At 30.5% G+C, this 27,017-nt stretch overlaps 2 protein-coding genes across 2 annotated transcripts; both read right to left on the reverse strand.

The window, feature by feature from the left end:
• Nucleotides 1-3,963: 3,963 nt before the first annotated feature.
• LOC123300657 (4-coumarate--CoA ligase 1-like) lies at nt 3,964-9,351 on the reverse strand. Its single transcript, XM_044883265.1, has 8 exons — nt 9,110-9,351; nt 6,665-6,872; nt 5,504-5,804; nt 5,273-5,432; nt 4,869-5,162; nt 4,579-4,809; nt 4,353-4,518; nt 3,964-4,169 (listed from the first exon to the last, which is right to left on the reverse strand). The coding sequence occupies exons 1-8, from the start codon at nt 9,245-9,247 to the stop codon at nt 4,036-4,038; spliced, it is 1,632 nt and encodes a 543-aa protein (XP_044739200.1). The 5' UTR covers nt 9,248-9,351; the 3' UTR covers nt 3,964-4,035.
• Nucleotides 9,352-11,375: 2,024 nt separating this feature from the next.
• LOC123305886 (4-coumarate--CoA ligase-like 7) lies at nt 11,376-16,046 on the reverse strand. Its single transcript, XM_044887731.1, has 6 exons — nt 15,964-16,046; nt 14,573-14,732; nt 13,503-13,712; nt 13,160-13,339; nt 11,601-11,766; nt 11,376-11,527 (listed from the first exon to the last, which is right to left on the reverse strand). The coding sequence occupies exons 1-6, from the start codon at nt 16,044-16,046 to the stop codon at nt 11,376-11,378; spliced, it is 951 nt and encodes a 316-aa protein (XP_044743666.1).
• Between the last annotated feature and the right edge of the window lie 10,971 nt (nt 16,047-27,017).

Genomic DNA, 27,017 nt, shown 5'->3' on the forward strand with positions numbered 1-27,017 from the left:
AACATTTTAGATGATTATTGAAAATTTCGGAAGCTGGGGGAGATTGTACCCGAGGCCTCACTTCTGTTACAACGTAAACTTATTAAGGATCGCTTAAATGACTTGGTGTGTCAGGATCCACATATCCTTTAATTTAATATTTAACACAATATCGGATATAGGCCGGGAAACCAGGAGTTATTAGCTTTAAAACTGGAATTTAGTCACCCAGATTATATTTTAAGAATTCTCCGAAAGAATCAATACTCCAGTAAACGAGGATTAAACCCCTAAATCTTTTCAATAGCTCCGATTGACTTGAAAATTTGACGATAAGTAGAAAAGATCCCAAGAAACAAAAGTTATATGATGCCGAGTAGTGCTTTCGCACAGGGGGTGGTAACCAAACCTTCTAGGGGATGGAAAAGTATATGTTGAAAATGACAACGGGAATCGCAAGAGGGATGAATTCTAAGCAAATTTGAGTATTTAACGTCATAAACTGAAAAATTTGATGTTTTTAAAACAAAGTATATAGTAAGTACACTTTTAAAGTACTATAAACAACATTAACAAGTGAAAACAAACAATTGACTGAGTTAACTGTTGAAATACCATGTATAGACTGTGTTTATTACACTGTCACATTACATATACATACATGTGACACATACATAACTGATAATCAAGTATAGTACATATCATAAAATAAAATTTCCGCCTAATTATCGCACTCACGGGTAAACAGTGATGTTTACGAAAAAATGTTTCAAACAAAAGTTGTTTAATTTATGATAAGGAACATTTTTTATATTTAAACTTTTGTTCTATCTCTAACGGTTTACAAGATGGGTCCTACGGACTCAAGACCCAATTGACCTATGATGCTCATTTACGAACTTAACCTCACTTTTTACGTCCTGAGTACGCTGTAAAAATTTCAGCTCGATATCTTTTTTCGTTTTTGAGTTATCGTGTCCACAGACGGTCGGACGGATGGACGGACGGACAACCGGAAATGGACTAATTAGGTGATTTAGTGAACACCTATGACAAAATTTTTTTCCTAGCATCATTATTTTTAAGCGTTACAAACTTGGGACTAAACTTAATATACTAAGTATATTTCATATATACATGGTATAAAAATGAAAAGTTTTAAATCAACTAAAAAAAGTTGAAAAGTGGCAAGCATTAATTTTAGTTCCCGTGGTAAATTTATCAGTTCAGTTTTTGTGCTGAATAAAACATAAAAAAAAAGGTGCGAGCAACTTTATTTTCATTATTACTCAGTCAATTTTCATACAAATGACTTGATACTTTTTTTCAAGGACTTTTATAGTACTTTGTACCATGTACTTCTTTTCAAAAAACATCAAATTTTTCAGTTATTTGACGTTAAATACTCAAATTTCAATCGAGAATAACTCGCAAAGTACTGACTTTTCATGCTTGAATGACGCTTAGAATTCATCATTCTTTCGATTCCCGTTGTCGACGTTTACTAATCCGAATTTCCATCACCAATAACTCGGAAAGTATTGATTTTCCGAAATATTCTTAAATGACAGACACTTCACTGGTAAACACTAGGCAGATGCTTCTTATTAAATCTAAATACAATAAAATTTAGATTTTGAATTTATGATATTCCATTTCTTAAACCAAAATTCCTATAACTTCAAGTAGTATACATCTTCAACATTCCAAAACCAAGAAAGTTTCATGAGTGCCCCTTACAATATGAATATTATTCCACAAAAACTAGCATTATATTCCAAACATAAAAGCATCCAAAAGTATTTGAGTCTTTCCAGTAAAATACATTATATTTTTAACACAAATTGTAAAAGCACTCTTTAAACACTATAAAACCTACACACACACGCGGAGGCAAAATGAATTAATTTATAATACATTCGAAATTTTTAATATTAATTTAGTAAGGTTGTATGATAGAGTCGTTAAATATCAAACTAATAAATTTAAAAATTTTATTTGACGCGTAGGTAGGTCGCCCTATTAGCTCAGTTGGTTAAAGCGTAACCAATTCCGTCCGCGGTATGCATAGGATAGCGGTTTCGATTCCCGCCGTCGCAACAAAATTAATTTAATTAATAGTTGTGATGGGCTGGTGTAGTGCAGGGTATATGCTTGAAGGAGCAGTGAGGAGCTAATGAATGAAATTATCAGCGGAAAGGTGGTAAAATACATACATGGTATCACAATGGGCTCTATAGCCTAAGTGTGTCCTTCGTGGGCAGTCAATATAACCTAACCTAACCTGTAGGTAGGTTGATTATTTTATCGTCTCGAATGTGTGAGTATAATCGTTGATTATATCTAACAACTTCGCAACCCTTTAGATCCCGATCTAATAAAAAGTATAAATAATTGATTTAAGTTATTCGATGAAGTAATTTACTCGATAATTGTTTGTAATAAACATGTTTAAAGAAAATAATACAATTATGAATTATTGAATAAAATCAATGAATTCAATCATGCGATAAAATACACAAAACAAAAGACTTTATGTATGCTTGGCATATTACACGCATTTACAATCGAATAGACATGATTGAAAGCACACGATTTAATAAAGTAATCAAATGATAAAAAGAAATTATTGTAGATTCAATAAAAACAGTTTAAAAAAAGAAACATAATAACAAATTGATCGAAATCCAGTTATGTTTTACAATCCATTTAAAATCAGTTCCCAATAGTGTTCACACAGGAATGAGGTAACAGCAACTAAAGCTACTATGTACTTAAACAAGCAAACAGGGTCAGGTCAAGCAGTTGGTCGATCGACAAACATATTTACCGGTAGACTAAAAACGTTATTGTATTGTACCTACTAAATGGAATATTATAGAGACTACATACTAACAATGTAGTATTAAAGACTTAAGAACTGAAAGGAAAATTGTCGCTTGGGTAACGAAGAGAGAACTTTGATCGAGAAATAAAGAGAAAAATGATACGGGGCTATGAATTTATTTTCTTTTTCGTTTATTACTTTTAAGAGATACTTTTTTATTGGCTTTGATTATCCAGTGATAGTGAACATAATATTAACTATTAATTTACAAATTTCATATTAAAAGTCTTATCTTTATTATTATTTTTTGATGGATATTTCTTTTCATAACGCTTTCTAAGTACAGTATGTGGTGCGTTTTTTACCTATTTCAAATTGGCTAAATCAAAACTTTAAGAACAGAATAATAGGCTTATTAGTAACTAAAATTTACTTTTAATCATTCACTTATTCTTCTTACTTCTTATTTAGCTACTCTCGAATATCTTAATGAATTCAATTTGCAACTACTAATAAAATACTCAACCTATTCTCTGTATCCTTTTTATATTTTTATAAAGCCTTAATCAATAAATTTTACTCCGCCGGGAAATATACTATTAAATATCGGCAATTAAATAGTGAGTGGGTACACCAGTCAGTCACCAGCATTAAAAGAAATTTAAAAATTATAATCCCATTAAATGAAATTTATCGTAGTTTTGGATACAACAATGCCACCAATGCCAATTTTTAGCTTTTTACCTGTATAATAAAAATTTTCATATGCGTAGAAAAAAATTTGGTTAGACTTGTAGAGATTCACGTGAATGCATCTTTAAGCGACTGACTACTACACAATTTAGCCAACATCAAGATCTATATTAATAGGATCCAAAAACGAAATAATTTAACAGGAATCATAATCGGTAAACCCGTATTATACAATATTATTTTTGATATACCAATACACAACTCGTGACTATAATATACAGTTGGTTAAATCTCTTGGGGCTAATATAATCCATTCTCAGTTCATTTCATCCCTCGACAAAGAAGAATGAAATGGTTACCACCCATCTCCTTTTGGTCTTGGTCACTTGATAAATATATTGAACAAGAATGTATAGCCTCAAATATATTTATCGCTTTTATATAAAAAGAAAAACCACAACACAAATTTTGTAACAAATTTATTATTAAAATAAGTCTGTTCTTTTTATGTTAACATGTACGTTCATTTCAATTTGTTAAGTGCGTTTGGCCACCAATTCTTCAATGACCTTTTTTAATTCACTTTTACGTATTTTTCCAGTTGCAGTATACGGTAAAGTTGGCAAAAATACAACACCACCGCGAAGTCTTTGTGGATCTGACCCATTTTCTAAAAATTAAAATAATAATCGAACTGGTAAAGTAGAAAAAATAATGTCGGCCAGTCATAAAAAAAGTAAATAAAAAAAAAGAGCACTTCGAAACCAGTAGGATTACCAGTTTTTAAAATTTAGAGATAAGGTGATCAATTAAAAATGTTGGGAGGTTATACAAAAATAATTAGTACACTTACTTTCAACCAACTTAATAACATCATCTTCAGTTAATTGTACGTCGGGATGTTTTACAACAAATGCTAAAGGTAAATCTCCAGAAATTGGATGTGGAAAGCCCATTACACAACTATCCTTTACAGCTGGATGTTGATTGATTATATATTCAATTTCGGACGGGGAGATCTACATAAATTTTTATACATAAATTTGAAAAAATTTCTACCAGAAGTAAAAATTACTTACCATTATCGCGTTATATTTTAAAATTTCTTTTAAGCGACCCACGATGTATAAACATTGGTCATCGTCAAACTTTGCTAAATCACCAGTAATATACCACCCATCATCAGTAAAAGCATTCTTAGTAGCATCAGGGTTCAAGTAGTAACCAGAAAACATGCATTTTGCTTTCAATAGTAGTTCACCTTCTTGATTGGGTCCTAGAGATTTGGTTCTTGTAGCAGTATCCACAATCTATTAGTATGAAAATATTTAAACAAATTTGGAAAGTAATTTTTTAAAATTACGTTTACCTTAGCTTGTACACCTGGACACAATCGTCCCACAGACCATACTTTGGACTTGTTTAATTCGTATTCTGTAACTGAATCAAAGTACGCTATCATCATAGACATTTCAGTACATCCGATTGCATTCATAACATGAGTCTTTGGTAATTTCGATCGATAGAAATGCATTTGTTCTTCAGTGTTTGGAGAACCACGTGTCCAAGCAACACGTAAATTTTTGACTTCTGGATAGTCTTCAAAATTAGGATTTGTGCAAATATCCATGAATTTGTTAGGATTCGAAATCATGTAATTTACCTAACCAAAAAAGTAAAATAATCGGTAAACAAAATTATTTTTACCAAAGTTTACTTAATTTTTTTGCTTTACACACGTGTATAGATAAAAAAGGTAAAAAACATTCAAACCTTGTATTTTTTAATAAATTTTAGAGCGTTTGTTGAATTCGTCCAATTAGCTGCTATACGAATTGATCCGAACAGTACTGTACATATAATTTGCCAAGCTTGAGAGTTCCAAACCAAAGGAGAATATGAAAGGAAACGGTCATCTTTATTTATAACGTGGCTAAAATATAAAATGTAAAATTAATTTTTACTTATACCGTATTGGTATAATTTGAAATATGATTTCAATACCTTGTATCACATACTGCATGGTAAAAAGTTTTATGAGTGTGTCCAATACCTTTCATAAATCCTGTTGTTCCACTGGAACACAATAAAATTAAAATATCTTTGTCAACATCGACATCAACAGCTTCAAAATTTGTCTCAAGATCTGAGCGTTTGCAAAAATTATTTTCAAAGTCTGTATCGCTTAATGCAACAGGAATTTTCAAATTCATTTCATCACATACTTCTTGTAATTTTTGTTGGACGTTTGAATCACAGATTATCATCTTCGAATTAAATAATACTAATAAACGTTCCATTTCCCCTAAACATTTTCTACATTATTATATTTAAAAACATTAAACCTAAAAAAGCACTCCTTAGAATATGCCACTCTAGAAAAAATCCGGTCATGAAATTTTTATTTTCGAAATGATGCATTTTGATCATTTTTCTTTATGCCTGTCATATATTATTGGCCTAATCTATACAACCTCGGCCTTATTGTGAATGGGCTTATAGATAGACTTTTAACTAGCAAGGAAAAAATAAAAATTCTTTATAAATTCTAAAATAAAATTTAGATAAATTAAAATTACTGCCGCATTCACACCTTAGACACTCAAAGTTGCTCAACATATAGTACTTATGATGCTTCAAAATTTCTATTATTTATGTTTCAAAATTTATCGAAAAATTTTAAATTTAGTGCAAGTACAGTTTTGAAAAATTGTTAAAGAAAAAAAAAACCATTGAAAATTATGTGGTTAATACTAAACTGGGGAAAATATCCCAAATAAAAATGAAACCTGGATATTTCATGCCAAAATTTGATTGGAACAAACACAATTGACAACATAATATGAATATTCAAATTTTTTGAAAATTAATTTTGTAAATACTTTTTGTAAATGCGATAAAATTGTATGTAAAATACTTATGCGTTTCTTTCATAGTTTAACTAAAAACTTATTACCGCAACTTTAAAGCAAATAAGTGCTTACTTCTTTGGTTGATTGTTACATTCAGTGATTACAGATGCTTTCACGGGTGATATACGTGCTGTGACGTACTTTTTATTGATTTAACTAAATTTAATATTTTAGTTATATTACTGAGTGAATCTGCGATTGGTGTCAATAACCGTATTGAGTGCGTATTATGAGGAGATGCCTTAATATTTACTTTTATTAAAAATCTCGTGCATCACACTAACAGTTACTCCCAAAAATATAGCTGCTAAAAATGGAACTGTAGAGTACCGATGATTTTTGACACAAATCGTAATCACATCACCCTTTTTCAAGCCACGTGATCTTAGCTCGATTGCACATCTTACGGCCAATTCACGAATTTCACCACACGTGTATGTTGTATCAGTGTCTGGATCAATCTGTAAAATTTGATTGCAAGATATATGAGGATTTTCTAATAACCTTTTAATTTAAGAAAATGATTACATTTTTTGATAAAATGAATAAATCTTGTATTTTTGCCCAACTTATTTCTTTCTGCCCGAAACAATAGCGGAGGTATACTTGCGCTTACCGGGATTTAATTGAATCATCAAATCATTGGATTGAATTGAATTTATTCATATGCAATTTTCTTTAAAGGAATAACTACTAACATGTTTTTTTTAAGTGAGGGGCAGTGCTGAATTCAACAAAACATAATCTGGAAGTCGAATTTGCAATCTTTTTATCGAGTAGTTTAATCCATCCATAATCCGTGGTATGATATCACACAATGGGTGCAATTTTTCAAATTTTTGAAGCGTTATATTGATCATAAATTATTTGTTAGCTCTGAAATGTACTCCCACTGGAAACCATGCGTGTCATGTACAATTTACGCTTCATGCGAGCTAGAAATGGTGCCCGCAGACCCAACGTCATATTCTAACTCAAAGACATAAAAATCTCATGAACTCAATATCGTGACTATTTCTGTTATTTTTTTAAATTTCGATTTAAAATATATTCCCTTTAAATAAAACACAGGAAGTAATGACGACTGCATGTAGTATGCATACAATTACCCTGAAAATTATGTGACATTGACTGGTTTTCTACCATGACAAATTTAAATTTAAAAAAACGTTGTTTAGGCACTAATAATACCATTAACAAGTGAAAACAAACAACTGACTGAGTTAATTGTTCAAATACCATGCATAGATAGTGTTGAATACTCTATAACATATACACATACATACATAACTAATATTCCCATATAATATACACTATACAATTTACGCCTTATTTGCGCCCTCACGGGTAAACAGTGATGTTTACGAAAAAATGTTTCAAACAAAAGTTGTTTAATTTTTGATAAGGAACATTTTTTACATTTAAACTTTTGTTCTATCTCTAACGGTTTACAAGATGGGTCCTACGGACCCAAGACCCAATTGACCTATGTTGCTCCTTTACGAACTCGCCCTCACTTTTAACGTCCTGAGTACGCTGTAAAAATTTCAGATTAATATCTTTTTTCATTTTGAGTTATCGTGTCCACAGACGGACGGACAACCGGAAATGGACAAATTAGGTGATTTTATGAACACCTATACCAAAATTTGGTTCGTAGCATCAGTATTTTTAAGCGTTATAAACTTGGGACTAAACTTAGTATACCTTGCATATTACATATATGCAAGGTATAAAAACAAAAATTTTGAGAAATTGTTCTAAAACATGTTAAGAAGTCACAATTAAACTTTTAAAAAGATTGCCTGAAAAGTTATGGGAATTGATTAAATTTCGATTCTTTCTTGGAATTTTTCCTAAATATTATTTGTTATTTACAATAAACATAATTTTTTTATAAAAAAATAAGCTTGCCTTTATCATTGTTAAATCGTGATTAATGCCTAAATTATGATGACTCTCCTACAAGAACTAATGTTATTTTACGGCAAGATATTTTCTGGAACACTTGCATTATTTCACGACATGTTTAAGAAAAGTTGCACAAAATTTTTAGTTAATGGTGTTTCTTTTTCTGCAGCGCGTCAGCAACCTTAATGAGTAAAATAACTCAAGTAATAGTGTTAAAATGTGACCTTGGTGGTGTTTTATATTATTCATTGTTTATAATTATAGTTTAAAAATTTTGTAAAAATAGGTATTTTTATGAACGTCAAATTTTTTTAGAAACGTTTAAAAAATATTTAATATTTATATATAACAAGAAATCTCAGTTCATCTAAAATGGCTTTCATATAAAACCAGCTGCCACTTACAAAAAACTTGAATCAATCGAAGGTGTACTTAAAGATAATCATTTTTTGTAAGGTATAGATTAATAATAAGATTAATTTTTTTGCCATATAAACCATATGAATATTTTAAAATTATAACGCAACGCAAAAGCCAATGGTTTTGCACATACTTCGAAATTCTGATGGACATGAGCGATTCGACTGATAAAAAGTTTCTGTTAGTAGCTCTGCTGTATTTTGATAAAACATACCTAATTGTACTATACTTTAAGCGTTATATAATTGTTATACAGTGTTATAAAGACAAAAACAACAAATTTTTGGTATATATGCTTTATCAAACTATGGCAGAGTTGCCGGTATACATTTCGAAATACTCTGTTTACATTCTAAAAATAACTTACAGTGAAAATTTCATTTTGACGTTCTTGTAAACGTTTTAATAACAGAATACCTAAACTGTTTGTCAACGGTTCACACGTTGAATCTTTACCCTTCCAAATATAACCGGAATCACTACAATACACTGAACATTCAGCCATAATTATGTTGTAGTTTTAAACAAATAATTTAACAACAATTGAATGCCAAATAATTTTATTTCCAAACTAAAACAAATTTAAATAACTTGAGTTGTTATAAAATCATACACTAAATATTATCAAACTACTTCAAAAAAATTTCCAATAATAACACACACATACACACACACGTGCGCACTCGTCACATGAGTGTTGTAACCTATGAGTGTTTGTACAGTGTGCATGTATTGATGCGACCTAGATAAGTGTATGCTAAGCAACATGACCTTGAGTGAATAATGAATTAAACCGTAGTCATCTGATTAAACATGCGCGATTATATGGGAAACAAATTTTATAATATTTATTTTATATTTTTACTAAATAAAACACACTAAAAGAATTATTTTTGACAGTAATATTTTTAATTTTTTGTTTGTTTAATAACATATTTTATTACCATTTTTTATTCAAATTTTGTAAACTCAATTGCGACCACCAACCTTTGAGCAAAGATATTGAAATTCGGTGCATAAATTTCAATTCTCAATTTCAATTTTAGTGATATAGAGAGGCTAATTTGACGTATTCTGTTGAATAAGGACAGCACATTATTCGATGAATATCTCTAAATATAACCAAAGCAATGCAACGCCTGAATAGATCTTTTGTAGACTTCTAGCTTTTTATTTATACCTCTTGCGTTTTTTATGAATGAAATGAATGAATCATTTTTATTTTATAGTAAACAATTTGCCCAAGGTCATATATTATAAAATATAAGATGGAAAATTTATGTTAATAGGTTTTTAATTAAGTTTATAATAATTTTAACCTTTGAAAAAATTACCTAGCTATCGTATTTTCATTTACCCCAGATGCTGATAAACACTTGGCGCTCAAAGGGTGCGAAGTCAAAATCATTGCGCTGAATACACGATCGTGAAAAAATTTAAAAACCACAGCTTCATTGTTAACAAGTAAAATATACAAAATTTAAAAAACCCTGAGAAATTTTCGGCTACGGAACTCTAAACTCGCACGTGAAATGTATTTAAGAACACTCTCCATTAAATTATCAATTTAATTATAAGGTATTTGCGACTTTCCGTGAAATTTTTTTCACTTCCCACTCTCAATGAGCGTAAATATTAATAAAAACTATAGTCGTATTGAGATCAGCCTAGGCTTAAAATTTTCCTTTTTTCTCTTTCATTTGCCGGAAGTTGCATCTTGATATAATTTTTCTGAGCCAAAATATTCCATTTGATTACTAGCACTTACGGTGCTCGGCGATAGAAGGGGGGATATTTACACTATTTGGGGTTAGAAAGTGTAAAAAATTCACGGAAAGTCGAAAATCTTGTGAGATATTTACTCAAACAAGCTGTGAATTCTATTAACAAAACACTACATTTGACCGAAATAAAATATCCATACGGTTGCCGCTAAAATCTTCATTTTTTGTCCGGGGCACCGCTTTCATTTAAGAAGCGAAAAATACAAAATATAAAGAAAATTGCCGTTAAACAGTGATTTTTAACAATGAAGCAGTTAAAACCTTAAATCATTTTTAATTTTGATTAATTATGATATATTAAAAGATTTTGAGATTGTTCGTTACGATTATTACTTGAAAAAAACTAAAATCGTAGTCAGCTCTCAAAAATCTCAAGGATAATATTTCCAGCAAGAAATATTAAAAATATTTTCGGAGATTGACTGGCGATGAGCGGCCCACAGGGAACTTATACAAGGGTCGGTTCAATACGCAAAAAAGGTAAACGTATTTTAACGGCAATGATTTGACCGGCAATGATTTTAGAAATTCTTTCATTAATTTTTGCGCCACCAGCACGGTTTTTATTTTGGAGGTCACCGGCACACCGAACTCTTCCGAATCCCCTTACGGCAAGTCTGCCCTTAAATATTTCCATTTGTCGACTTCAATATTTGAATGAATATTTTTGATTTGTTAAAATATATGTACGAAGAGCTAACCTAGATTGAAGAATAGAATATTTTGTAATTTCAGTTAACCTTTTCTATGAAAAACAAAAGGATTGTGAATCAGGAACTTCTATAATAACTACTACTAAATTTAAAACAAGTCAACAGTAAAAATTTCTATGCATAAATTCAATTTTCTCTAAATCCACCCACACTTGCAACTGTTGTTTGGTTTTAACGTTGGTAATAATTTTCTTAATTCTCTTCTTGATATTCCGCCCACAACTGAGCTAGGTAATTGTGAAATAAAATGAACACCACCTCGTAAGCGTTGATAATCTTTTCCCTCCACTACAATAAGTAAACAATCAATAAGTAAATCATCGCAATTTTTAGATTTTATTAAAACATATTCAGAACTCACAAGCAACGGTTTTGATTATATCTTTTTCAGTGACTACAGCATTTGGCTCCTTTACAACAAATGCAACTGGTACTTCACCCAGAACAGGATCTGGTAAGCCCACAACACCACAACTCCTTACAGTTGGCATTCGAGTTATTATATATTCGATGTCATGTGGAGATATCTGCATAATGAATAAAATATTATTTCTCGTTATTAAAGTGTGTGAAAAATTTCGCATTACTCATACGATTTAAAAAAAATAATTAACCTTTGATTTTCTTGTTCGTTGTCTTGTGATATCATTTATAAATACATCTCCTTTTCCTAAGGAGACCAAAAAAGTTTTGGTTGCGGTAACCTTATAATTTTCGAATAACAATTTAAAAATATTTTAACAGAAAGATAATTGAATAAAAATTCTAAAAAACATTTTGTCCGGCAGCCTATCTTGTTGAATGCCGGGGTAATATGGTGCTATAGAATAACAAAAATTATTAGATTAGAACAGAAGATCATTTATTAACACTAAGTGGCCGCCGCGGCCGCAAAAGAACTCTTCTCATTTTTTTCTCTTTCATAAGAATTTTCATGCTCGTTATAATGAAGCCACCACATATGAATGAAGAAACAATCAGGTCTATCTTGTGGTTATTTCGCCATTTAGAGCTCTGAGGTCGCTCTTAAAGTGATTCAGTATTACATTTCCGGTGAACGAAAAGAGTCGATATACAAATTTTTTAAAGTACTTTTTAATACTTGTAAAATATTATGTAATATATTGCTTGCAATAAATAATAAAATTTCTCCAAAAAACAATGCATAAAACAACATCGATTTTTTGTCTAAAAAACTGAAAAGACCCTTTAAATGTATAAGTACACTATCATTACACTACAGTTATAAAAATGACTCTCGTTATGAGATACGAGTTAAAGATTCCGATAACGAACTTCGACGGATTTGACAATCACTTCCTCAAGCGGATATTATTGCCGGTGCATTCTTATGTCAGAAAAATTTAGAAAAGTTCAGAATTGGTTTTTAAGGTACCTGGTGCCCATGATAAACGCCCTAACGTCTACTGGAGTCCAAACTAGTTACTAGGAGTGAACACGAACATCGCGGCAAAATCAGATACCTTGTGCCCGATTCTGTCGCGATATTCATGTTCAGCGACCCCAATGTTCATATTCTAATATCTTTTTAACAAGATAGACAAGAACCGTTTTCTTAGTCTCAAAAATTCGTCATAACTTAATGTTTCACTACATTGTTTTTTAAAAAAAGAGTAGGAACTTTTTCCGAGATATATTGAAAGGTATCTCTCCAGCGTGTTATTATGCCCTCCACCCTCTTCCTCATTCCACAGGCGGTGAAAATTTTTGCCTTTTTTATTAAATACAGAACACTTTTATTAATAATAAATTTCAATTTTATTGAATACCTAGCAAAAGCCATTTCACGAATGTACTACCTTACGAAAACAAAATAGAATAGAAAAATTGAACATCATTTAACTAAAAATACTTTACCAAATTTGATTTTAAGTGAAGTAAATTTTCTATCCGACCCACGATATACAAGCATTGCTCTTCATCGAACTTAGCATAGTCCCCGGTTACATACCAACCGTCTTCTGTATAATCTGGTTCAATATTTCGAGAATAATATTTTCGTGGCATATTTATAGTCTTCACTAATAGTTCGCCATCTTGATTAGGCCCTAACAGCTTTCTTGTTTCGATATCTACAATCTAAAATAGATATAAGAGAATTTTTGATCTTGTAAAAGTGCATGGAAAGCCATATAAGATCAATACTACTTGCTTCCAATAATTTAGCAAGGAGTTCACTGTTTCGTAACACTTTTGTAGTTTTGCATTTAATAGCAAAATTTTCATCAAAACATTATCATACCTTCGCTTCACATCCTCGCCTCAAACGTCCGACCGAATTTATTTTCATAACGTTCATATCATATTCGTAAGTGGGATCAAAATGAGTCACACAACCACCAAATTCAACGCACGCATAACAGTTGACTAGATGAGTACATTGGAATACTGACCGCATGAATTTCATTTGTTCAGTTGGAATTGATTTACCACGGGACCATATTAAACGTAGCTTTTTCGTGTGAGGATAATTTTCCAATTTTGGATTTAAACAAATGTACATTAAATGTTTTGTATATATGTTTAAGCATGTTACCTAGAGAGTATAATTGCAAAATAGTTAAAATATCTTTTTTTTAATAGACAATAAAGGATAGGGCGCGGAAGAAATCTTTCTGGATAGACGTGTATATGTGTCATTTCATCAAAAATAATCCAAACCTATCCAATAATATTAAAGGGATTGAGGTCCAATAGTTTACATAGCGACTTTAACAGTCGGAGCTCATTATTGAGACGATTTGAGATGATCTATGGATTTAATGGATCCCAACTGTTAAAGTCGCTATGTAAACTACTGGACTTGTTTTCTTTCTTATCAATTTTTATTTAACACAATCGGGCTCCGTTTAGGCTGCATAGCGTGTCAATAAAATATACATACATATACTTGAAAAACATAGCCCTCCTTCTGGCGTAGTCGGATAAAAAAGTTATCTAGAAAATACTGTAAATTTTTCAAAAAATTAAAGGAGTAAAAAAATCGTAGTCCAGAAAGCTAGAAAAGGGCAACTCGAATGCAAACGAATTAGAATGTGAATGAGAATATTTTTTAATATTTAATGTTTTATTGTTGTAGTTTCGAATTAAACGGATGAAGTCAAATATTAGATGCCTTTTTCGCCTCTATTTACAATTAACACCTGGATGCATAAATTCGTATTCATTGTGACTGATATAACTATTTCAATGATTTAATAAGAAAACAAAGTCTAACAATTCATAAGGCCCAAATTCATTTATACATATTAATTCTCAATCTTTTCTATACACATTAATCTCATTAATTAATAATTAATAACCATTACTTACCTTAAACTTTTCAATTAATTTTAATGTGTTCATTGAAGAAGACCATTCTACAGCTATATTTGTTGATCCAAATACAAGACAAAATAATAATGACCAAACTGCTCCCCAGTGGCATAAGGGTAAAATATTCAATAAAATATCATGACGTGTCACAATATTTCTACCAAAAATCAAAGTGTACAATTAAAAATAGTTTTCAATAGATTTTTGCTTTGAAATATTTAGTTATTTTGATTTCTTAAGTACCACCATCTTGATTTAAATAATTTTGATAAAAAGTCTGTGAGGTCAACGCAACGCTTCAAAAATTAGTCAAATTTAAGATATAATGCATTTAAGTTCTATAAGGTAAAAGTAACGCATTTGTATTTATATGTTTTATTTTTATTGCGCTGTTTTTATTTAAAAAACAAGTAAAAACAAACAATTGACTGAGTTAACTGTTGAAATACCATGCATAGACAGTGTTGATGACTCTATCACATTATACATACATACATGTCACACATACGTAAGTGATATCCCCATATAATACATACCATATAATTTACGCCTAATTTGCTCCCTCACGGGTAAACAGTGATGTTTACGAAAAAATGTTTCAAACAAAAGTTGTTTATTTTTTTATAAGGAAGATTTTTAACATTTTAACTTTTATTCTACCTCTAACGGTTTACAAGATGGGTCCAACGGACCCATAGGTCAATACCCAATTGACCTATGTTGCTCATTTACAATTGATTCTCATACACAAACTAACATTTTCTATTTAAAACATTTTTTCGAAAATCTTTAGCTTTAGAAAAATTTTTTACGTTAAGTCGCATTTCTTCAGAAACTAATGATTTTCGAAAAAAATGTGAAGATTAACAAGTGAAAACAAACAATTGACTGAGTTAATTGTTGAAATACCATGCATAGTCAGTGTTGATTTCTTTATCACATTACACATACAAACATGTGACACATACATAACTGATAATCAAGTACAGTACATTATAAAATTTCCGCCTAATTGGCGCCCTCACGGGTAAACAGTGATATTTACGAAAAAATGTTTCAAACAAAAGTTGTTTAATTTTTTATAAGGAACATTTTTTACATTTAAACTTTTGTTCTATCTCTAACGGTTTACAAGATGGGTCCTACGGATCCAAGACCCAATTGACCTATGATGCTCATTTAGTTATTGTATAACTTATAGTTAATCTCTACAGTTATAAAATGTATGTTTAATTTGAAGGGGTGTCGTTTGTTATCCATCAAGTCATGATATCATGATATTTTGGGATAAGAAAAATTTCAAATCGCACTAACTTAATTTTCCAACGTGGAAACCAGACTTAATTCGATTATTATTTTGATTATGGAATCTTGAAAAACGAACTTACTGCATTCGATAAATTGTATTGTAGAAAAAGTTTTGTGTGTATGGAACAATACGTCGAGGGCCGGTAAATCCACTTGTACACATGTAAAGGACAATTGCTTTTGTTGGATCAGCATTTTCAGGATTAAATTTTTTTCGCGTATTGGTGATGATAAATAATTTATATCAAACTGATCATTCTTTTCAAGTTTATGTTTAATTTGCAAACTTTTAAATTTAAACAAATACTCTTTTTCACAAACTAGCAAAGTTGGTTTTATTATTTCAACAATTCGATTTATTTCACCTAAAAAAGTTTAGCTTTAAAACGTTTAAATTTTCGTTCCAGTCTTATTATCTCAATTTTCGGTATATTTAATAAATAATTATTTAATTTCTGAAATTAAAATGAACAAAAAATTCTTACTACTGATTTCGAAGATTATTTTGTGCTTTAAATAATTGAGGTAATGGGTAATTAACTTTTTAAAAGCACTATTTATGAAAAAATTAACTTGTCCCAGAGACAACGGAGTACATAACACTAAGGATAATTTTAAATGGATACTTTACTAAAATTTCGGAGATTTAAAAAAAAAGAGGCGTGCGGAAGCTAACTGTGTTCTAAATGCATTAAATCGCTAAGTTTAGCTAAAAATAGTTTGAAGAAATAAGTTTCATGTACTTTTATTTCTAATTATTGTTTACTACTATAGTACTTTTACTTCTAATTGTTTGACAAATAATGATACAAATGATTTACCTTGCTCTAATTCGGGATCAATACAAAAAATAGGCAAACCCAAATAAATGGATGACAATACTAAAATAATTGAATACTTATCATTATGGGTACACAATGCGATCACATCACCAACGTTTACTTCTATAACGTGTTTAAGGTATGTAGAAAAATTAACAGCGTGATCACGTATTTCATTGCAGGTTTGGTGTGTTTTTGTTTTAGGATCAATCTTAAATAAATTAACAATTAGGTATAGATCAATTATGTGTGCACGAAACTTTGTCCAATTAAAAGTTTTTATCTTATATTATGAACAAAAACAAATAATTCTAAAAATTATATCCATAAACGTAATAACCAGATTTATTCGAAAGATGAATACTTGATTCGTTTTTGCACAACAAAATAAAGGCTATGAATAACCTTCGATGTATCACATAAGTTATGGTTACGCTTTTTAAAAGGTTTATCAACTGCATTCTTAAAATTACAAATTCGTCTCAATGCCCAGATTGATTATTAGTATTATAAATACGCATTACAACTACAATGTACTCATCATCTGTATCAAATAAGCGACAAATGTGGCTTGTCTCTTTGTAGGCGAAACACCAATTTATAAAACTGAAAGCTTATCTAGAAATTGGAAATTGGAAAGTCAACCCTAATTGCTCAGTTGCTTAAAATGTACTAACTACCATAAGTTGTATTCCTAAGGAACTTAGAAGACAGGCAAGTACTCTTGAAATCGATTATGCTTAATAGATAATTTGCAGTAAATTTTAATTAATTCTTTCTAATTTATGAAATTATGTAAGCAATATATTAAACTTTAAAGATGTATTCTCTTCAAGATTCGTGAGTACCTGTTTTATCCATTAGGCCCATATTTTATATCGGGTTTTTTATTTTTTTTATTTATTTAATTATTTATTTATACCTGAAATATTTCATTTCGCCGATTATATAATTTTCGATGTAATACGACGCCTAAATTAACAGACAACTTTTCATAATTAGGTTCACCTCCACTCCAAATTCCATCTCGATACGAATAACCTGACTCTACTTTTTGTCTCGTAATATAATCCATATTTTTAATGTAAATTATTAGAAATTTTAACTTGGAATTTATATATCGCTTCATACAGTTTTGACAGATTTAGTTTTGAATAATATTTTCAAGACCAACTTAAAAAATTTCATATTAAAAAACTTTTTTATCCGTGTTTAATACATTGTGAGACAAGAAAATATTGAATATATAAGAAATTTTGAATATTTTTTTAAATTGTTAATAAGCAAAGAAAATTCTTAGAAGATCTTATCCAATGCCTGGAAATGCTCTTGTGCCAATGTTACAAGAGGCGACTGAAAGAAAATGCTTGAAAAATATGTAAATGTTATACATTGAAAATTCAATCATTTGCATACTACAAATCGAAAAGAGTGACTTCAAGGCGCAAATTTGATCTGTGCCGATTATCATTAACCATAGGTGGATCATTTTATCGATAATGGGAAAAATATTTTACGGTTACTAATTTACAGAAACAAATGTTGGGCTCAAAAGGGAACATCATTTTAATACCTTAAATTTGACCTACATCTTCAGGGTTATCTAAAAGATACTTTGGGCTCGTAATTGACAGAGAGATACAACACCTTTAATACCTTATTTATCCAGGGTTGTATACGTTGACACACGAAAGATAACAGTTAAATTCGATTTTGAGAAATAGAACAGCCTGTATATTAATTTATTTTTAAGATTCTACGGTCAAACTTGAAGTTTACTAATCGATTGAGCTTTCTGTCAATTATGAATACTTAAATGACGTATACAGGTTGTCTAAAAATTATGACTGAAGAATTAGAAGTTTAAATGGTTATAATATCAGATGTAAAATGAAATTCTTTATCTATCAAATATTATCAATTTTTCTATAGCTAACTGTTTCGTGTTTTCGGGTTTTTTACTACACTTTCAGAAAATAAAGTGAAAGTAAATTCTAAGTGAGATAAACTCTGATGGAACTCACTTTTATTTAGACCGTAGAACCTAAAAACAAAATAATATACAGGGTGTCATTTAAAAAACACAACTTTGATACTTTTCGTGTTTTTCGGATCAACCTGTACATTAGTAATTAATAATATTAAAATGTATAAATTTTACATACATGTTGTATACATTTTAAAGCGAAACGGATTAACCATGAGCAATTTACTAACAGTTAATCGACATGTGCCTAGTTTAGCTATAGACAACGCCTAATGCAACGCCACAGGTTATCAGACCTAAAAAAATGCCTAGCCTGTAGCGTAATTTAACCAATAATCGGCATAACTGATGTCAAATTAAAATCACAAGTTTGTTGATTGCAATCATATTTTAAAAGACATTAATCATACACAATGTGTAGTATATGTATTCACATATACAAAAAGTCATTTTGTATCAGAGTGACACATACTTCATTTATAAAACGGATATTACATTGCTTGCGGGCTCAAAGACAATATAATATATTTTGAATGTATAGAAAGAGTGTGTTTATATGATGAAAATATCACATCTCACACACATCATGATACTTTAAAGTAGTACGATCATGGTATTGGGATGCCATTCATAATCAAAATAAAATTATTTCCTTCGATATCACTACTCTAGGAACCGATATCTATGTAAATTTCACCTTTTTAGAACCAAAAATGGAGTAGCTCGAGTTAACGTGAGTTTTCATTGACGCCTAAACAAAGAGCAACAATTGCAAACTTCCAGTCCTATCCTAATAGGTGTTTGCCGCATACCTGTAGCTTACCTACAAACACCCAAATCAAATTTTCCGGGCCTCGGCCAATTTCCAAGGTTGGGCCAGCATGGGTTTCCAAACATTAGTATGGCAGTCCTCGCCTTCGCCTTCATCCATGTTAATAAATATAACTTGCGATATGTTCTGAGGTGAGACTCACTCAGTTTAAATGCAGAGTATCATGCCAATTTTTTTTTTTTTTAAGTTAAAACATTTATCTGGGAAAAAATATAGTAATGTAATATTAATTTAATTCAAAACTATTAACTATTATAGTAAACTATTTTCTGTTTAGATTCTAAACATGTAGCAACTCTGTATTTAAACCAGGCGTGGGCGAGTTATTTTAAGTCAAAGCCACCATTGTTATAAGTTTATTGCGTGTCATAAAGTTTATTGTGTGTCTCTTTATGCAAGTCCGCATTGCTCATAGAGGAGGAAGCGAGACAGGTATACGACTCTTCTACCTATCTCAGTTTCTCTAATAGTAATGAGATAGGTAGAAAAAAAATGTTGTCTCTCTGTCTTACTCGTATTATTGGTTGACACTGGTTAGGGTAGAGAAGTCTGATTGGCTTCTCTAAGCCACGTTTGCCCATGGATGATTTTAACTATTTTTTACACTTCGAAACATACCTTTCTTGTTAAAATCTATAAAGGGTACAAAAAAGTCAAAGTCTGCGCGCCTATACTTTAAAACATTAAACAGTTATTAAAAAAACATACAGCAATGTGTATCAACTAGAATGTTATTATACTAATACTGATTTATTAACCAGGCACTTCCTTCTAACGCCATAGATGTAAATAGAATATTTACTTACAAAATCGCTGGTCATTTGTTTGGTTACGTATGAATAACTAGTTAATTAAACCTAATGCGACAAATCATCTAAGTATTCGATTAACTGTATTTTTTTTTTGGGCGCGCCCTTTACACAAGAATACCTACATAAAAAATTAATTGGCTTGCTATCCAAAAACTTCCAAAATAATTTTAATAGAACGTTAATTACGCAAAAAAGTTAATCCTTTGCCATTTGATTTGCTGCTAGCGTGATGGAACTACCTTAAAGTTCACTACATTTCTGCAGTATAATCATTGGAATTATTCATCTAGTCATATAGTGAAGTATTTATACTTCTCCCCAATAGGCATTCTCATTTAAGCGTTAATATCACCATAATTGGACAAGATTTTAACATTTGTTGCTTCTAAATTGGAATGGAAAAAGTATGTTTAACGGGAGTCTTCTTAGGATGTAGATACTTTCATAATGATTAATTCGTAAAGTATAGTATCCACGATTCATTTAGTTAGGACCTCAACTTGCATTTTCTGGAAACATTACAATTTTTAACAACACAAAAAGAAAATGTTACTACATCTATTGATAATCTTAACCAATCTATCTTAACCTAATTCGAATTTTGATTACCAAACGATAGTGTGAATCGACTGTTATAGTAATATTTCCCACTAATTTTCAGAAATTATAAAACATTTTGTACAAACATTTTAAAAATTCAACTTAATATTCTTGACATTTTTAATTTGTTTATTTTAACATTTAAACAAATAACCCTCAAAACATTTATTTATCTTTTCTCTTTAGGTCTAGACTTTATAAACAATCATGTAGCAGTTAGGATCCAATCAATTTTGTTGAATCAGTTGGCTTCTGTTTGACGACGATTCCAAAAACAAAACTCAAACAAATACATTTACTTTGTCGATATTTTCTTGATATATCCGCAATGCTCTCTCTATATATATGTTTAGTAAATAGAATAAACTGTAGTCCAATAAAATTAATATTTTTGTTCAAAAATATTATTGTTTAAACTAGATTCAATTTATCCTAAGGAAAATAAAACTCAATTAGCCAGACCACCCTCTGCGATTTTTTTAAAGCCAAACAGAGCAGCTTCAGTTAAACAGACGGCTCTACACTATTATGTGGTAAATAATAAAGTGACTCCGCCTAGTTTACGAAACTTACACTATTTAAAAAAAAACCGACAAATGTTTCGGATACGGAATCTTAAACTCGAACTTGAAACATATCTGAGAAAACTCTCCATTAAATTACCTTTCAAATGAAACAAAAAAATCAAAATCGATTCATCCGTTTAGGCGCTACGATGCCACAGACAGGCAGACACACATATAGTGGTTAAACTTATAACACCCTTTATTTTAGTTCGGGGCTTAAAGAATAAGGATTTAATGAGCAGTTATTTTTTAGGATGCTCAAAGGCAACGCAGAGTTTATATTTTTGAATTCCAAAAAACGGTAGCTTATTCGGTTGGTCGAAAAAAACTATTCATTTAAGGTAAACAGGGTGTTACACACTTACTACATTATTATGTAGTACTTAATAACAAAATTTCATAAATTTACTAGGAAGACTTCGGACACAATTTTAAAGTAAACACGCGGTATCACACTATTATGCAGCATTTAATAAAGCGAATTCATAAAGTCGCAAACGAAAAATCTCAAGGATCGTAAAAATGTTGTTCAATATGCCCCACAATTTACTTTTTTTAATTTCCTTGATATCTATAAAAGAGTAAGTTAAAACAGTTAACGTGTCGAAAAAAAAAAGTGCTAAACAAATGAATAGGTTGAAATGGACTACCGGTGGATATCTGATGCTTCCTTATTATCGAACAAAGTTCAATTATTAAACTTATTTTTAAGAAAATTAAATAATTGCATATACTATAATAATAATTGTACTGTACTAAAAAGTCAATGAGTCATGTGTAATGTTTACCGTCATTAAAAACAATATGTCAAATCGACATTTTAAAATATATATTTTCGGTTGATAGTATAAAAGATCAAAGGACAACATAAAATATACCCACATGAAAAAGTATTATGAATTGATTTCGTGTTATTATGTATACAATATTTTAGTAAAAATATGTTAAAAGTTTCATATTACATATATACATTATTTTGTTTCACAATTGTACAGGATGATTCATGTATACAGACAGAACAGTTCATATTTTTTAAGTGCTTTTAATTTTGTAAATTACTATTGCTCTAGGTGTCCGTAGATTTTTAACAAAGGAGTCGCTAGTAAAAAAAAATTCAATTTAAAAAATTAGGTATTCATAAAAATCATTAAAATGGCAAAACAATTGGAAAATAATAAAAAAAATTCTTCCCCGATAATCAAGCATGATTTAGCGCTTGATACTTTCTATTGGAAAAATGGGTACAAAGAAGAACACAGGGGCTTGCAAATCATATAATAATTTAACAACGGGCGCGCTAAAGTCTCTAGTTACTCTTTGACTCACGAAAGCAAACCACGAGATCTAATGGTGTTAGATACTACCAGCTCTTTTTTAAGATGTAAAATTAAGTGGGTAGTAATTAATAGCTTTTATACCGAAAAATATTTGTTCCTGTTACCTGATTTTATTTCTGCCTCTTTCAATTTTAGAATCTACTACCATTTTAAAATATGTCTGAACAATCTTTCTCGAGTTTATTAAGTATTGAGCCGTGTAGAAATTTATATTCAGCACAAATTCTTCAGAAATATCTTGTTATTTGGAGAAAATTTCGCGCAGTATCTTATTTCTCCTACAAATAAGTAAAACATTGTCCACGAAAACAAAACACTGAAATGTTCACAAATAATTTTAATTTTTTGGGGTCATGTTTTCTAAACAGAGACTTAATAAACTTGCCTTTGCAATGCTTCAGAACAAGTATCAATGGTCCTTTTTCTACATGCACGTGAATAAATTTTGTTTCTTTGCTTGCATTTAATATAGTAGAAAAGCCAAACACTAAAATAAAAAGTATTCTAAGTAACAATGAAATGGATACCATATGTACCCGTAGTGGGAAAAGAGAAAAAAAGATTAACGAGCTCAAAATTTTTAACAAAACAACAAATTTTTTTAGAAATCAGTTTGTTAACATATATAAATAACATTTTTGACAAGAAAAATGTTTCTTTCATGGGAAAATAGAAAATTCAATTTATAGAAGAGCTTCATCATGTCATCCAAAAGTCAAAATAACTTCTAAAGGTTAGTATTGATAAATATCAAAGTCCTATTCATAAGTAATTAATTTTCTCTGCAACCAATTAAGATTGATTGAACAACAACTGCGGTGACAAATGGCGTGACTGACACACAAAAATGTAAAAACGAACATACATACATATTGCTTATTAAAAAATATTTTTATATTTATTATTATTTTTATTACCACATGAGTTTATACTGACGCCATATTGAATAATAATAACGTATATATCTATAACGTATAATGTTATTTATATAATTGTAATGTTAAGAGATAGACCTGCCCACCAAGACCTGATTAACTCCGCCTTTTGTTTTACCATAATATTATTATAAAATAAATCAACAAAAAAGACCCATTAAATTATGTTCTCACTCTTGTTTTAATGCTTCACATAAATATCATTAAGTCATATAAACGCAGTAATAAAAATAGTATTAATTATACGTATGTTTAAAATATGTCTGTGAGATTCGTAAGTGATTTCATCAGTTGATGAAGCACTGGTAGAACTGTGCCCAAAAAATCAGTTGACATTGTATTTATTTCGAAAATTGTTTATTTATTCTTCCAAATCAATTTCAACCTCTTCAAAGTAATCCCCTCCCGATGCAATGCACTTATGCCAACGGATTTTCCAACCTTCGAAACACTGGTTGTAGTCCAGTGTGCAATGCACTCCTCGATCGTATTAAAACGGTATCCCCGGAGCGGTCTTTTGAGCTTGCTGAACAGCCAGAAGTCGCACGGTGCCAGATCCGGTTAATACGGTGGTTGCGGAACGATATGGGTTGAGATTTTGATGAAATGATCACGAATTATGAGTGCAGTATGGGATGGTGCATTATCGTGGTGTAAAACCATGAATTGTTTTTTCACCATTCCGACCTTTTTAGGCGGATAGCGTTACGCAAATGACGCATAACGTTCAAATAATATTCCTTCTTGACCGTTTGGCCGGGCGGATCATAATTCACAGTATGTATATCAGCAGCATGGATCATGTAACAAAGAAGAGGCAGATAATATTTTGTGGCGAGCGTTTGGTGGCGGGACACTCATTTGGCAAGATAACGTGGGGTAACTTACAGTGCGTTTCTTATGATTGTATTGAAACAGTCTTCGAATGATTATTCAACTTCAAATTATATTACAAACAATCCACCTGATACATCATATAATTTTCACAGGCTATAACGATAAAAAGGGCTAACTATTGGTTTATTTTTCAATATAAATTTTTGAAAAGCAGAGATATCATTCAAGCATATCATACGATTTATCAATTCCTTAATGTTTGTTCCTTGATTAATCCCTTAATTTATACTATTGCACACTCCGATTCTGGTGCTGCGCTATTAACAACACACATAAGCATTGGTTCTTGCAAAAATTGAAATGAAGCCAGTTTTGTAACCTTGTAACCCATAAAAAACTGACTTCAAAACCAATCAATTCAATTTAAAAAAAAAAAAACTACTATACCTACCATGTGTCAAAGGGTAAAATAGTAAACGGAACACAGCACGCAGAAATTACAACAAAAAGGGTGCAAACTAAAAAAAGACGACTTTGACATTCTACGAGATTCCATTTAAAAAAATTATATCGATGCGATGGTAGTTGAACAGCTTAAATACCTGTAAAGATAGATATTTTATACTAAATATGGTTAGTTGATCTGACAAGTAACACAATGCAATCATCAATCGTTAACTCTGTTTATCGTTAAACTACACTACCATACCATGATTGTTTTACAATGCAATCATCGTTAAATTACTATCTAATATAGTGGCTACAAGTTTACAGGTTTACCATATTATAAGAGTGTGCTAATTTACACATTTTAATGCTTTATAGTCAAAGAGCGGTTGTCTATAATCTAACAACAACCTCTTAAATTTTTTATAGTGGGTAGTTGTTTGATTATAGACAGACAAGGGGCTAGTGAACTTGCGCTCACGCATAACATTCTCGGTTATAACTGCTTAAAAATGTTTTTCATCTATTCTATACATGCTTGAAAGATGGGATTTTCACCAATCGAATCGAAATAAAGTTAAACTAACAGAATTTCATTTTCCACATTGCAACCCCCGGAAATTCGGGAAAATCCTTCAAAATCACATTTTTTAGTTCTATACATGCTAGAAAGATGGGATTTCACCAGTCTACCTGAAATTAAGTCATGTCGAGGAGAGAATGTAGGGGTGGGTTGGTTGGTGGTGAATGGAGGGAAAACGTTTATTATAGGAACATTGTGATGGAGTTAGTTTTGAGAAGAGGATAATTTTTGGAAGCGGGGACTTTTTGAGGTGAGAAGTTTTTGGGAACGAATCCTAAATAGGCTTAATTAATTTTTCACACAAAATTTTTTCCATAGGTACTTAAAACATGTTTCGCAATGCAAGATTTTTCGATTAAACATTTTTGTCCTCGCTCATATGTTCTTTTTCTCGAATCGTCACTTATCTTTTCGTCTTCTAGAAATAAACTTTATCTCAATTCGAAGAAATGATGCCCGAGTCCGGACTTGGATCCTTGATCCTTGACCCAAGTCGTATTATAATATCTGGGACGTAAAACTAACTTTTATATCAAAATTGTTTAAGGTTCTAATTATCCTGCTATTATAATAATGAATAATTGTATTCTAATTCTTTTACGCAATTGGCTTTATAAGAGGTTAGAATCTACGATTCTATCGAGTAAATATTAAAAACGGCAACATTTTCAATGTATTAAATGAGTGGAATATTTATTAAATCTTTAATTACAGAAGGAAAAACTACAAATTTTTAGTGACAATAATAATCTGATGTGATGTATCTATTAGTATGAGGTGGTTTTCCATAAATGTCAAAACCAAATTTGTTTTTAAAACATAAAAATGGTAAATTACCATTCGAATCCAATTCGGTTGTGAAATCTTTATATATATATTTATTTGACACTTTCATAAACACAAAAAGGGAAAATGGGGCTACACATACAGGTGCCTCGAGTCTGTTTGTAAAAAGACCCTTTGAAAAAATAAAAATAAATAAAAACGTTGTTCAATAAATTTCATCCTGTAACAGAAATAAAATTTGTTCAAAATAAACACAAAATTTTTAAAGACACGTGTATCCGATTTAATTTATTATTGAAATATTGGAGCAAAGCGATATTTATTTAACAATAAAATATTCCAAGCTATGGTTCAAAGTAGCCGCCGTTTTATCGAATTAAGAATCCAACACAATCAGTTTTTCGCTAGCTGACCTTAATTCTGAGACCAGGACTCCATACTCTTGAAACCTATTCAAGCTAGGTTAATTTTGATCACAAATTTGAAAAGTATGACCCAAATTTAGTAGTATTACATACTTGGTTTATCAAAATGGGTTAAAATTTGGATGTGATAGAGGGAAAATAAATTTTTTGGATTCTGATGACGTCA

Source organism: Chrysoperla carnea, chromosome 1 (assembly GCF_905475395.1).
Source record: "Chrysoperla carnea chromosome 1, inChrCarn1.1, whole genome shotgun sequence".
Classification (NCBI taxonomy): Eukaryota; Metazoa; Arthropoda; class Insecta; order Neuroptera; family Chrysopidae; genus Chrysoperla; species Chrysoperla carnea.